The 14,602-nt window shown below is 43.6% G+C and overlaps 1 protein-coding gene across 2 annotated transcripts in view; it reads right to left on the bottom strand.

Annotated features, from left to right (window-relative positions):
- The window catches only part of ATG5 (autophagy related 5), a 1,002,579-nt gene that overhangs the window by 598,393 nt on the left and 389,584 nt on the right, over positions 1-14,602 (bottom strand). For both annotated transcript variants that reach the window (XM_069606579.1, XM_069606580.1), the window contains exon 6: positions 2-96. In XM_069606579.1, the coding sequence (XP_069462680.1) occupies positions 2-96 (95 nt within the window). The remainder of the gene's footprint in view (position 1; positions 97-14,602) is intronic.

Genomic DNA, 14,602 nt, shown 5'->3' with positions numbered 1-14,602 from the left:
CCTGGTATATTCGAAATGGGATATATCGGAATCCATTTTCTTCTGCTGAATACTCCATGAGTTTTCGATTTATGGCCCAAAACTGATCAAATTTATCTGCAAGCAAAATACAAAATTCACCAGTGATGCGAAGAAGTAAAAACAGACTGTGATCCATTAACACTGCACTTGCTATGCTATGATAGGAAAACAGAATAGCATAGTTTAAATCTAAAGAGCAATAACATCTATAACAGAATCTGTAGGAATAAAGATTAAAAAAATAATAATCAACCGACAGGATGCAAGCCGGTTTGCTGACCGGAAATTATCTTTACGAATGAGGCAATGATAGTAGTAAATGGTAGACATACACAAGTCAAATCTAAAGAGAAAATGAACAATGAACTAAACATGGCATGTCAGCGGCGGACTAAATTTAGAGGGAAGAACCAATCCTGAGAGAGCCCGTCCAATAGGTATTCAGCAGTTCCTGGAACGAAGAGCAGTTGGGATTCCATACATGCCGGGAGGCAAGTGGCATAGGATCAACAAAGGACCCTGAGGGGAAAGAAGCCCGAGAGTCATCTCTAAAAGTGTAAAGGAAGTCCACAGTGTAGAACAAGGCCGTAGCTCACGACGCCAAAGAGAGCACCTGAAGCAGCCAGCAGGAAGAAAAGGGGTGCCTGGCAGATCATCCTAGTGATTTGTAATGTGAGGTATCATATTGACAACATTGTCTCCTTTAAACTACATATCAAATGCACAAGGTCACAAGAGAGAAAGGCCTGGTGAGAAAAGTGGATAAGGGTTAACCTCAGAGAGAAGGGAAAGGTTTATAGACAGATTACAGAAGACAGGACACAACAATGGAAGAAAGGGGAATAGGAGATGGTAGATGGTTAAGTAGGCGAGTGCGGAGAATGTCAGTTGGAGGTTCAGACTGTACATTAGATTCCAACCACTGGCTTTACTCATTCAACACAACGCAAGACACCGTAAAAAAATGTTTTAAAAGTTAAGTCATCATTTTTCTGAAGTGCATATAGCTTGCTTGCTCACTCAGGGTCAGACTTACACTAGTCCACATTTTTGAACCCGGAACTCTAGGGGTTTTGCCCCTGTGCTTTTCATTGTTGATTTGTTTTCTTGCTGACAGTGTAGGATTCAATTGGCTAGAGACTTCCAGCTGGAGTTTAGTGCAGGACCAGTTTTCGTATGAAGTTTGGCCTTTTGTTCCAGAAGGATTTGTGCATGATACACGGGAGTCCATCATTTATTTTGGCTGATACAGAGAGCCATTGAAGGGATTTAAATGCCACTCTGAGATGATCCCCCTGCTTGATTTTGTACTCTTTGAAGTCGGTACATTTTATGGGGGGCCAGAATAAACATCATTGTAATAGTCTCAATATGCCATCACTAAGGATCATGTGGCAAGTTTGACACAGGCCTTTTAGTATGAAAGGAAAAAAAAATGTTGCAATGCAAGTTGGCACCATTGATCTCCGCAGTGACTTGAGTGGTGAAGGAGATCAATGTGCCAAACATGGCTAACACATTCAGTATCTTATTGGATGAGTTGGGGGCTTTGCTCAGTTTAATCAGCCATTTGAATGAGAAAGTGTGGCTACTTTGTCTCCCAGAATGCGAATCACTGATATAGATCCATGGAGGCAAAGGACGCACACATTCATCCAAGGAGGATATAAGCCATGCCTTTAAATGATGTAAAAGAAGTTGCATGTCACCCGCATACAATCTAATCGTTTGGGATTAATTGGGCCAGGCAGCACTGTTGAACACCACAGAGTACTTTCGACAAGGTGGTTTCGGAAGATCCAGTTTGATGATTTGAGTGCGATTTCCAGGGAATTACTAAATAGACTCCTGAGCAGAACCAGAAACAGCTGTCCACTCCGTTAGACATTTTAGTAAGGTGAGAGGACCTATGTCGACAGCTCAAGGAGAAGTACAGTGCAATGTCCTTCATCCAGGGCCATTAAAAGGACTGAGCCTATGAATTCAGAGTGTATTTTGCTCCTCTAACGGCCCTAAAGCCTGATTGACGTTTGCGTTGGCCAACTTATACTTGTAGTTGGCATGTCTCTTCCATATGCAGTATTTTGCTTAGGAAGTGGAGATTTAAAAATGGTCTGCAATTTGCCAAATTATTCGGATGAGGTGTGGGTTTATACTAAAGAGTGGAACGATAACCACTTGTTTCATAAACATGTCTTACAGCAGAGTGGATCCGCACTCTGGAAAATTGATACTCCATTGTGCGCATTTGGTGCTGATGAAGCGCCTGAACATCAAAACAGAGCTTTGAAGGTTACTTGAGATTCAGCAGGCAAACCACAAAACCATACGGCACTTGCACACTATTTGTTAACCGCACCAGTGCCTGACCATATATTTGAACAGTCTTAGGATGGCAGCATTATACAAGCATCCGTATGACTCTAAAGAAACAGTAAACAGAGAGGATATATTGCAATAAACAAACTGCTTGATGAAATTAAATGGATTGGAAATCCATTTTCATATGACGGCCCAGAACTTGTCCACACTGCAACCAAGGCTCTTTTTAGAGAGCATTACAAAAGATGTTGATAAGCTGGATGCTCTTGGTATTAGTTTGAATGATGAGCTCACAGCACACAGATTCACCCCTGAAACTAGCCTAAAGGCAAACTAAATCTCTGCTCAAGTGTCAAGAAGGAAATGAAAATAAGTGTCTAGCACTGTTAAGAGCAATCAGATTATCGCCCGCCTGACTAATCATTGAAAGCACATTTATGTTAACATTTAGGGTATTATTAATTTTCTTGTGTACCAGAATCACCGTTTATTGATGGAACTATGCATCCTTGCCAGCAAAAAAAGCAAACTGATCAAAATCTTGAACACTATAAAACCACCACTGCAAAGCAGCAGGACAAATGGCATAGAAACCACTTACCAACTAACTACCCACATGAAATGATTTTATTTATTGCAATTTTTGATGCAATGGCAGAGGTTTGAGCTTGGATAAGTCAAAAGACATCCGGACATGCAAGTTCAAAAGACGACGTAATGGAAGCATAATGAAATCCACTCTGAGCCTCATTTTCAATGAAATCCAACTTGCAGGCAGGAGACCACCACTTTCATGTTGTTGGGTCCCCTGCATGCAATTTTCAATGTTCACATCTCACGAAAAAGAAATCGTTGTCTCCAAATTACAACTTGCAGGCCGCGTTAACTAATGAATTCCCACCATCGATTGCGCCCGGTTTTGAGCAGGTGCAAAAGCAAGACAGGTTCCATCGCGTGGAGTAAAATAAGTAACAAGGCATACTCATGTATGTACCCACGTTATAATGTCACATCATACCATTATATTCTGTTTGCTGCAGCATGTTTAAACCACTGTCCCTAGTTTGCAGGAGACGTGATGCTAGATTGCACTGCGCATGTCACAGTAAGAAAAACACTTTGCCCACCAGGAAAGACTGCTCGCTTTCACTGTTCACGCTTCTAACGTATATCCCTTTTGGCTTGGCAAAGAGTGTTCTCTGCTCTCGATTCTACTGAAAGGCAGCGTGTCATCATATTACAAGGACTCTCGCCTGCCTCAAAGCAGGTGCAAAGCTTTAAGGAGTAGATTCACCATGGAGAAATGTATTACGCTTTGCTGTCTACACTGATAACACTAACAAGCATGGCAGAGTGCAGCTGGCATCAGAGGTCGTATAATGAGGGTTTGTTCTCTGTCAACAAAATGTTGCAAGGTTTGATCTTGCCAGGTTGAGACCAGACGCCCCCGACATTGGAACTAATGTATTCATGTTGGTAAAAGACCGGGGCACAGGAGGGAGGGGGAAAGTGTTCCTCAATCCACCAGAAACCTGAGTGGTCATTTCTTCCACCACAATCGGATTCCATTTCTTAAATGTCTGCATGAAAGTCTCATGCCGGCATCTAACCGGACGCACTAATAAAACATAGGAGGATAGCATGGCGGAGATCCTACCTCTGCCTCGTCCCCCTCCTCTGCCTCATCACAGCTCCAAAATGTGGCACATCTTAAATGGAGGCGTAAATACACTACGCCTCACTTTTGTGCCTCTATTTAATGCTCAAAGACGTTTAAATTGAGTTGTGACCTGGAAAAGTTGAGGTGCTAAGGAGTGTCACAGCTGCTGTCCTACTTGCGTTGGGGTTTATTTGTGTTGTCGATGTGTACTGTCTGCAGCAGGTGGGGAAGAAGGCTGCAACACCCTGCCAGTCAAGTGGAAGATAATCATGAACAAGTGGAATCTCCCCCAAATTCGTGCGCTCAGTATCAATAGTCCACAAAAAACAAACATTTCTATTTGTAATTGTCGGTTTATTAAAAAACCCCAGGGTCACTTCCATTCCAACCACTTGTTGGATTAGCCTCCAACTACCATTTAGCACACGTGCCAATTGTTTCGCCAATCCTTTGGCTTCCTCTAGGCTATGTATTGCAACCCTGTTTAATTTAATACTCATTAAACATGCAAACAATAAATGTCGGATTTATATCTCAGTGCATCTAACCTTGCTGGTTATCTTGCTGCATACACAATTGTTTGTACTTTAAATTTACACAGTTGAGAACTGATTCTTGTCAGTCCTAAATGCAGTCTGGTTCTCATTGCATACTATTCATTTAAATTGTTTTACATATGATTGCGTAGTTCAATCTGTGGGCGAGATGGGAAGAGGTAAGAGAGATGGATTAGTGGGTGGAAAGGGACAATGATCATTAGATGCATTATACATTGACATAACTTGCGGTAAACCTCATGCCTTTCCAGTCAACACTTCACCTGGACTCAAGTGCTTGCCTGTTAATGCAGGCATTCAAAGTGAATGGGTGGAGAGCATGCATTGAGTGGGAAGATGGGAGGGCCCAGCCTCTGGGGCGGAGGGTTTCATCTACAGGCTCCAGTGGTGGTTGATAATGCGCCGCCCATCTCTGTTTATGGAAGGCAATGTTAATTTGTGTGCCAAAGGGATCATCTGCTTCGTGGTTACATAAGTGGGATCCTAGGGATCCGGTGGTGCTAATTGAGGAGACCATATTATGCCTCACTCAATTCTGAGTCGGAGCTTGCTGGATGCCCTTATCCTGGGATAGTGCCATTCCTACAAGTGCAATAGTGATTAAGTAATCTTTAGAAATGTGTGCACCATTAGGATTCTCAGTATTTGCAGGGGCTCCAGATATTACCTTAGACCGGGCGACCAGCGCTCTAGTACTCAACTTGGTGTGCTGGACATAATACTGTCCATTACACTGATACCATCTTGTGTGTGGCTCATCAGAGTTATCTGTAATAGAGGTACTGGCTATTAAATATCACAGTGCGGTTTGGGTACCGTGCACGTGTAAAGAGCACAGAAGAAAATGAAAACCATTTTATAATTGTACAGATGCAGTAACGGAAGTAGACAAAGCAATCATAATACATTATATATATATATACACATACACATAGGAATCTGGAAGTTCAACATCGTATTTTAGCAAACTGTAAATCCTGTGAATAGAAGGACTTGAAGTGTGGTGCAGCAGAATAAACCTGGCTGGAGATGGAAGAAAAATCAAGGAGGTCTGTCTGGCCCAGTGTCAAGGGATGAGGCAGCCAAGAAATGTAATTATCATGGAAAGATACAATGAACGAGAAGGCGAGAGCCAAGCTCCTGTTAAGGTACGGCGGAAGGACAATGAGGGCCAGGTTTATTCATTAAATGGTGCTAAGCACAACGAAAAAGCTCAAAATGTTGTCTCCAGTCACATGGTCAGATGAAAGGAGACTCTGGGTAAGTTACACCGAGACCGGAAGATAAAGTCATGCTCACACTCCCTTTTATTCCCAGGAGCACTGATACTTGCAAGGCCAAGTTCAAATGACCATTTGCATGGTAGACAGCTTGAGTGATGAGAGATGATGGGCTAATTGGGTGGGGAGGCATGGGCAAGTCCAACCCACTGGCACCTGGGATACCGGCTTGCATGCTGCTAACAAGTGGAATATTCAAGAAGGGTACAAGTGTCCCAAGCAATTATAAAGGGACACGTATCAAAGAGCCCTATAGTTTAGAGACCCAATAAGACGTTGTGTATTGTATGACACTCACAATGACTTGCACTGGGGGTGGGCAGAATTATCCACCTGACCGTAGAGACCCAATCACAACAGCAACCGCCATAGAAAGTATATCGAGATATTTCCCGTTACCCAATTACAACCCCCATAAGTTTTCTTAATTTGTCATGTAGTGTGATGTCAATAATGACGAGTTTTTAGTATATAAGTGTGCTTTTTATGAAATATTCTGAGATCTTACTGTCAGACATCCGATGTCCGTTGTACTCCCTGTTTTAGATCATTGTTATTAAAACAGACCAAGTCTTTTGCCAACTTCCTGAGTCGGTTTATTGATGTTTCTGTAATTTCTCCATCCCAATCCACCCTGCAGAGTGTTGCCTCGTCTTAAAGGGCCTTCAGTTTCAAGGGGAAAGTTGGTTGCAGATGATCTGGGCACCACGTGGGTGCTCACTCGAGAAAGGCTGGGCGATAACCCGATCGTTGAAACTATGATTACCAGAAGGCCTTGAGAAAGGTGAGAAGAGGGTCAAAGTGGTCATACAGGGGTCTAGTAAAAATCCTCTGTACAGTCGAATGTCTTTGATTGGCAGATGATCGTGAAGAAGGGAAGTGAATCCCACATCATAAGAAAGTAGAAGAAACTGAGATTGGCAAGCGTGAACCCGAAGGAGTGATGCCGATGTAAAGTCTAAAGTCCCTAAAGGAACAGTGTGTTGACAAGAGTGAACCCGGCAGAGGGTGATCTACATTGCACTGTTGAAAAGACATTAAGATTCGAAAATATAAGCAGAGGAGATTGTGTTGAAAGCCACAGTGAATCCAACCGAGGAAGGCAAACAGTAGTTGAGAAGGATCTGCGCCCGGAAGAGGGGGATCCAGGGTTGAGAAACATACACGCCTGTTATGCTGACCTGGTCTCTGCGGGGACGTAGGGGCACAGTTGCAGCCCTCCCTGGAAGTGGATCCCCTTGTCAGGCTTCTTCCCCTGCTCATATGCTGTGGGCTGTGACAATTGTTGACACTGCTCCTGTGTGGATACAAGAGATCGTGAGAATGCTGCTATGTGACTGCTGTCTCTCTCAAAAAACCCTTCTTCCCAAAATGTGGAGCTCTCCGTCCTGCTTCTCACTGCAGGGGCGCTTCTTTGATGGACCGAGTTCCTTCAATGGCCCATTGTGTGTGGCAGCCCAGACCAGCTGTAGCTTAACCACTCCTGAAGGTAAGTGTCTTATGGCTTTAATATATTGTGATGTTGATTCCCGATTATTGTCTGTGTCTTTTAATGCTGTCTTTCCTCCGCTTCTCCCAAAGATGAAATGTGGCCCAGTGGTAGTTGGGGTGCATGGAGCGAGGCTGGGAAGAGAATGGTGTCCGTGACGCTCCGACAGAAGGTGTGTTTTGGTTTAAGGTTAAGTGCGAGTATATGTCAAAGCTGTACCTTAAACGTAATGTCTTAGTGAAGTCTAACCTTGTTGTTACCCTTTTCTCTTGTAGGCACCCTCTTCCAATGGATTGCTCGGAGTGTCAAGATGTCGGCCTGGAGCGCTGCTTTCCGGAGGTCTGGAGATGGATGAAGAATGCCAGAGTCGTCAATGATGCTTGCAGAAAACATATTCTGAGGTAAGTGATGTAGCGGTAGCTGGAAACAAGGTAACATGCGCTCAGGCTTGTAGCTGGAAACAAGGTAAGGTGCACTCCGGCAGGTAGCTGGAAACAAGGTAAGGTGCGCTTAGGCGGCAGTGAGCGTTACGCTGCAGTCAGCAGAATAATGCGAAGCGCTTGCATGCAGGCTGGGCGGGCTTATATAGTCTAGCCCTGGCCACGCCCATTAGTCTTGGCTCACCAGCCCCACCCTGCCACCCCTGAAGGATGCTGCATGTGCAATCCAACCCTCTTAGTAAGCCACGCCCAAACAAATGCAGATGGAGGCCCCTGCAGGCAAAACAAGTACCTTGCACGAAATAAAAAATTTCCAGTGACATTTATTCATGAGCCTGGCACCAAAGGCGCCAGTACTGAGTCCAGCTGGGTCCTCTATGCTGTATTGTCCCCAAGGGACAATAAAAGGTTGTTTTACCCCCTGCTCTCATCCCCTGATGGTGCAGAGTCTGTGGTTCCGGGCCAATGGCCACGACAACCCCAACATCACGTGAATGCAACCGAGAAATAGTTTTTAATACAAGCCAAAGTGAACCCGACGGAGGGAGATGGATATTCGAGAGGGGTCTGAGGCCCGGAAGATGGGGATCCATGGGGCGAAGGATCAGCAACTCAAGTGCAAAGTAAAAGGACTTTTTTTGTTTGCTGATTTTTAATCGATAAGGCCATCGGAAGCAGGAAAGCTAACCTCTGAAGTTCCTGATATCGTTAAGAACTATTTGGGGGATCTGAGCCCGGACGAGGGGGAATCCCGATGTGAAAAGTCATCACTCAAAATATATAGTGAGAGGAACCTTTGTTGTTATTTTGAATACATCAGACCCTCGAAGGCAAGAGACTTTTTTCAGGGCACGAGACTTGGCCATGGACGGTCCCGATAGCTGGGAACGGAACTGTCGTCTTGTGCTGGGAAAGCTCGAGTGTGTACTGTGCTCAGAGTCCTGCCTTGTCCTGTGCTCAAAACGTGGGGAAGGGAGATCCATAGTATCGGATCCTGACATATTATTTGTGAACACTTATTTATTTCTTATTTTTGTATTTAGCGTAAGGATTAGCAATAGGTTTTTCTGAGTATAGGCCTTTTTATTTGACAAGACGCCACTAGGCCTGCCTTATTTTGATTTGATGGTTAGCCTGCTCCCATCTTAGATTTAGGCTTCGATTAGGTGTTTTTCCACCCTACCTATACAGTTTAATAAACACCCTTGAACTGTGATCACTTGTGCCTATCTATTCTTGATACCATGCAATCCTTACAATGCACATTGTTTAAATTGAACTGTCCTAGATTTTGCAACTGCAGAAGTGTTTATAATAATCCATACTTACAAAATATAACCAAAGCCAAGGGCTTCATTTTTCATTTACTGAAAACAGCTCTCAACTATCCGCAACTGTAACCAAGAAGCCCAGAGTGCCCTAGACATTTGAAAACAACAAATATTTCTTTGTATGGTCAATATGTTCCACCAAAGAAAAGAAAACGTTTACACCGTTTACAAGCTATACCTTTTAGGTAATGCTACACTAGTTTAGTAAACCATTGCTGAGATTTTTTAATTGGAAAATAATCTTTGTTTCGGGCCTGCCTGGCCGTCTCTTCCACCCTCCCTGCACCTTACCCTCTGGACACGAGCTACTCCAGGAGAGCGACAAAGGTGACAATAGGGATCACCTTTTTAAAAAGTCTCAAGTCCTCAAAACCTAGTAATGCAGACTAACAACTGCACACTTATCTCAGCTATTATTTCACTGCCACCTATTTCTCAAAATATATTCAGAAACCAGGCTATTAAGTCCTGTTCTGCATGTCCTCCCTTTTTTAGTGCATGTGATTTTGCATTCCTTTATACTTGATTTTTTAAAATAAAGACATGCCCATATGGGCCAGAACGTAATATGACCTGAGCCTGAAAGCCACGACTGGCTGATTTCTTTTCCATACCTTACAAGAAATACCACAGAAGTGTTTTATCGTCGTTTTACACTGACCGAGTTCGTGTTATCCAGAACATGAATAAAATGTGAAAAACAGCAAAAATGGTAAAAACATTGTTTTCAGCCCACCAACCAGCCACAGGACAGACTAGTCTGCACCGTTAGGTTCAAAACCAGGTTCATAGCCTATTAAGGTATTGACTTTAGGCTCAGATTGGGGAGTTTGAAAATACTAACTGGCCCTTCACAGTGAACTGTGGCTTGACACGGAAATTGAGTATTCCCACTCTCGGCTTCATATTTGTGTCTGCTGCAGTCTGCAATAAAACACAAGTCAAATGTGCTTCTTAATAAAAGCAAAGAGAATTGAAGAGACCCGAGACACTTTATTTTCTGCATTTTCAGGGATGTGCATATCTTGCTGAATGAAATAAGTGCCACCACAGGGGCTTCAACGATGGTTAGCCAGCCACTCAAACCCCCCACAGCATTCGTTATTGGCGGGGTTTAAGCCTTGTGAGCCCATCTAACCTGCCACCTATGCACAAAGGCATCCAACCTCACCCAACCGCCCCAAGCCCTAATTTGGACCTACTTCAAAATGCATTTCCTTCTAATTAGATCTCCTCTGCTAAGTGCCGATAGTCGCAAAGGGCAGGGCCAGAGCCCCTACATGTCAGGACTTCACAGTGCTCACCCTTTTCCAGATTCCAGTTTCCACACAGAGATCCTTTGACCTGGTGACTCATTCACTGTAGAGCTTCTGCTGCCTCCCAGAAACCATGAACATCCCTGTTTAAGGCTGGTTACCTGTCTTCTTTTGGTAACGTAGCCCCATTCCATCTAAACTCAGAACATACAACTGCTCCTTCCCAGCGAACCTTTGCACCCTTTGCTTTCTGCGCAACCACCTACCCTCTCCCTCTTGGCATGCAGCCTTTCTTCATTGTCTTCACTCACCAATTTCATCTACCCTTCATCATGCACCTTAACTCTGATACATTTCTTGTGGTACTCACTCTTCTCCTCCCCTTCTCTCATTGCCTACATCCACAAGTCTAACATCTACCTCACTTTCCACCATCGCCATTCTCCCTCCTCCCTCCTGCACCAGCACCCTCCTAACTGGATGCTCCAATTCTGCCAGGATCTCTGATCTCATCTGTCCCCTAAGTCTACCGTCCAATAACACCTTCTTTCCCGCCACCTCCTATCATTTGTTCACTTGGCTTCTGGAAAGCACAATCCCTCTGCAACAAGTCTATCTACTTCACTGATCACTTTGACTCCAATCACCCCGAAGATTTCACTTCTTGCTATCACAGAAACCTGGATCTCTCCTCGTGCCTGCTACAGAAGTGGCTTTCCAAACTGATGCGGATACCTTCTCCCCCTCTCACCAAACTATTGAGAAGGATGGTAGTGTGGGGTTGCTTATCAATAAAGCCCACACCACTGCCTTACTGCCCCACAGCCACCCTCTGATTGGCATTTCCTCTTTGGAATATGTTTTATTTTTTATTTAGCGATATGGGCTGTAAACCAAGCCTTTCACTGAATTTAAACAAGTACAGAAAAATTAAACAAATGACATAGATCGCATAAATAGATCACATTGAAAAAGCAAAAAGAAAAAGACAAATGTATAATATCAAAGTAAATTGTAAACATTTGGAAATAAATGGAATACAAATCTGATTGCAGTTACAGTCAAAGAAACTTGAGAACTCAGTAATATCTTATTCCAGAAATCAGACAGGGATTGAAGAGTCATTAAAAGCAAATGTATAAATATAACTCTTCCCTCATATTCCTCTCACTTTTCTGAATCTCCATCAACCCCATGGTCCTCTAAACTCCTCCTTCCCTTATCCGAGCATTCTCCCCAATTCACTTCTCACAGACATCCGTATTGCCATGATGGTGGACTTTCAACTTCCCCAGCACTTTGTAATCACCTGCCTTAAACTTAACTCCCTTCCATCTGACCAGTACCTCTACTCCTGCGATGACCAACCTGCCCACTCTGGTTGGAACTCTTAACCTTTTGATCCTTTAAACCTTGCTTTCCCCCCCTCTGACCTCGCCAGTGACTGACAACTCTCCACATAAACACTTCATTGTTCACCTTAACATCTTGGTCTCCCCATTATTTACTTTTCCCTTCCTCTATTCAATGACCAAGAGGAAAATCAAGGACTCTCCCGCCCCTTACCTAGATGATATGAGGACCTCTTTCTGGACTGTCTTCTATTCATCAACTTACATTAACCATACTTATTCTTACTTTCACTATACACTTATGACTCCTTTTAACCAGCACTATCCAGCATGCACATTCACACCTTCCCGTACCCGTCCTCAGCCCTGGATCGCCTCTGCGATCCATATCCTCAAAGCAAACATGCAATGTGACCTACAATTCTGGCACACATTATGGACCACCACTCTACTCCTAGCCTACAAAATTCCCTTTCTGTGCTTACTTCAGCACTGCACCGTGCCAATTCCTCCCACTACACAAACCTCATCTCCTCCTTTCCCAATCACCCCTGCAAACTTTCATCTACCCTCCTAGCTTTGCTCACCCCTCCCAAGCCAATATCCATTGCCTTCTCCATGTCTGCTAATTACTTTTCTCACTACTTTTCCTCTAAAATCTCTAAAACTTGACACTCCAACAGCCCTTATCCCCCACCCCTCCTCCTTTCCTCCACGCCTAACCTTTGAACACTTAATTACTACTCCCCTATAAATGCAACCAAATTAGCACCCACCATTTACAGTGCCAAATCATCTTGCACTTCTATCAACCAGCATGCTTCTCGAACTGTGAACGACAGTCTCAAAGTCTAAATCATCTGCCCAGATCTTTAACCTCGCTCTCTGCTAGACTCTTCTATGCCACATTCAAATGTGTAACTGGCCTATCCCTTTTGAAAAACCCTTTGCTTACACTAAGGTCCCAGTTTCCTTCCTTCCCCCATTATTCAAAAGTCATTGAGTAGGTGGTCCTCAACCTGATTACTAAGTACCTTGAAGATGATGGCTTTGGAGATCTACGTCCATCTGGATTCCATTAAAACACTTCACAAGACTGCACGCATTGAGTTATCCAACCTTCATTATGATGCTAACCACTCCAAACTCTCTTTAAGGCTCATCCATTTGGATCTCTGTCCCTTTTGACACAGTCAAGTAATCCTTTGCCATCCTCACTCTCCAGGACTTAGGGTTCTACAAATCTGCTCTTGTGTGGATAGCCTCCTACTTGGAAGGCTGGTCTTTAAAATCTCCTGTAACTCGCAAACATTGGACATCACCCATCTCCCTGTTGGTGTACCCCAAGGATCTGTCCTTGGACCTCTGTCGATAAGATGTTTCTGTGTGAAGAACATATGCTTTCCATAATGTACATGTTTAGCAGAAAAACGACCTTGTACAGAGATATGCAAGTGTGGAGGTATGAACTTTGTGATAAAGAGTCACACACAGTAAAGATAATTTTAACAGACAATGTTGCAACAATTAGTGACCTACTAAGGACTCTATATCATTAAGTTAACTCAACGTTAGTCAATTTAGCAGTCCAGTCCTAGTATAGAAACAAATTTCACAAGTATAAATGAAGAAGCAACTCAAATTTCATACAGGCTGCATTTCCTGTGGAACATCCAATTAAGGTACACATGAAGTTTCATAAAATAAAAATGAATATTTTTTACAACAGCATTGATGGAGTGAAAGTTGTTAGGCCCACTTTTTAGGCTTGAAAATATCTTTTAATGAAACGTTTGCAATTAAAATCCTTCCAAGATAACAGACATAGTAAAGATTGTATGAACTTCATTGTTGGCAATAATCTTGATACCAGGTCTAGTCTCCACCTTCTCCTCACTAAAACTGCCACAAACATGCAAATACTACACTAATATGAGCCGAGTTGCGTGACAAACCGGTACTGATAATCTGAGCATTACGGTTCAATCAGTTAAGATCAGGCCTGCTCATCTCCCCCCTAGATTTATCGGGCATAAGGGGTTTCTGGGCCGTTCTGCATCTTTCCTAGTTGCTCTGAGGTAGCTGACACTACATTTCCTCTAGGAGCTATTGATAGAAACAGAACTTCTCGGCCAGACTCCGGTGTTGCCACAGAAGGGGAACTTGCCCAGTTACCGTAGGGTAACTTTGCTGGGTTGTATCATCTTCATCCTATGGGGTGCTGACCTCTACCCTTCTGGTCACCTCTCTGTGCCTGTAGTACTCTTTCTCCTTGACATTGCACAATTTGCTTGTTCCTCCTCCCACCAGTAGGATCCGCTTTGAACTGAACGGGCTCTCAGGAAATAGCTGCCATGTCATTCTGATGCTCTCGGATATGCTCCTCTGTCTCTCCGAGCACCTCCTCATCTTCATTGGCTTCTTCCTGACCTCTCCCGGGGGAGTAGGGCTCGGGGGAGAAACACCCCAATTTGGGGTAAATCTGGGAATAGGGGGTTAGAGGGTAGAGGGTGAAAAAATGGCATTTTGATTTTTGCAGGCTGCCTAAAATCAGCCGAAACAAATCTGTCTTTTGATTAGGCTACCTACAAAAAATGAAATAATGGCATACAACCAACCTTTCTCTCACGGCAGACATTTTTTCCATGCTTATAAATTATTTTGTGAGCCTTACTCTGATGGGGTGAAGGGGAGCAGTTGGAATACCAATAGTCTTCCAGGTATGCTTATTATTTTGAGAGTCCGTAGCTCTTATTAGGTAGCAAAATATATTCCAAAGCCCTCCATGCATTATTCTGGTTTGGATAAGAACACCAGAAATCTGCTGCGTTCTTGCCTTCTAACGCCAACTGCCCTCCCTACCCAGTCTACCATCTTAAAATTTGACAGGACTC

The sequence above is a fragment of the Ambystoma mexicanum genome, chromosome 4p (assembly GCF_040938575.1).
Source record: "Ambystoma mexicanum isolate Mex_15411 chromosome 4p, UKY_AmexF1_1, whole genome shotgun sequence".
NCBI lineage: Eukaryota > Metazoa > Chordata > Amphibia > Caudata > Ambystomatidae > Ambystoma > Ambystoma mexicanum.
This window is presented reverse-complemented; position numbering and strand designations above follow the sequence as displayed.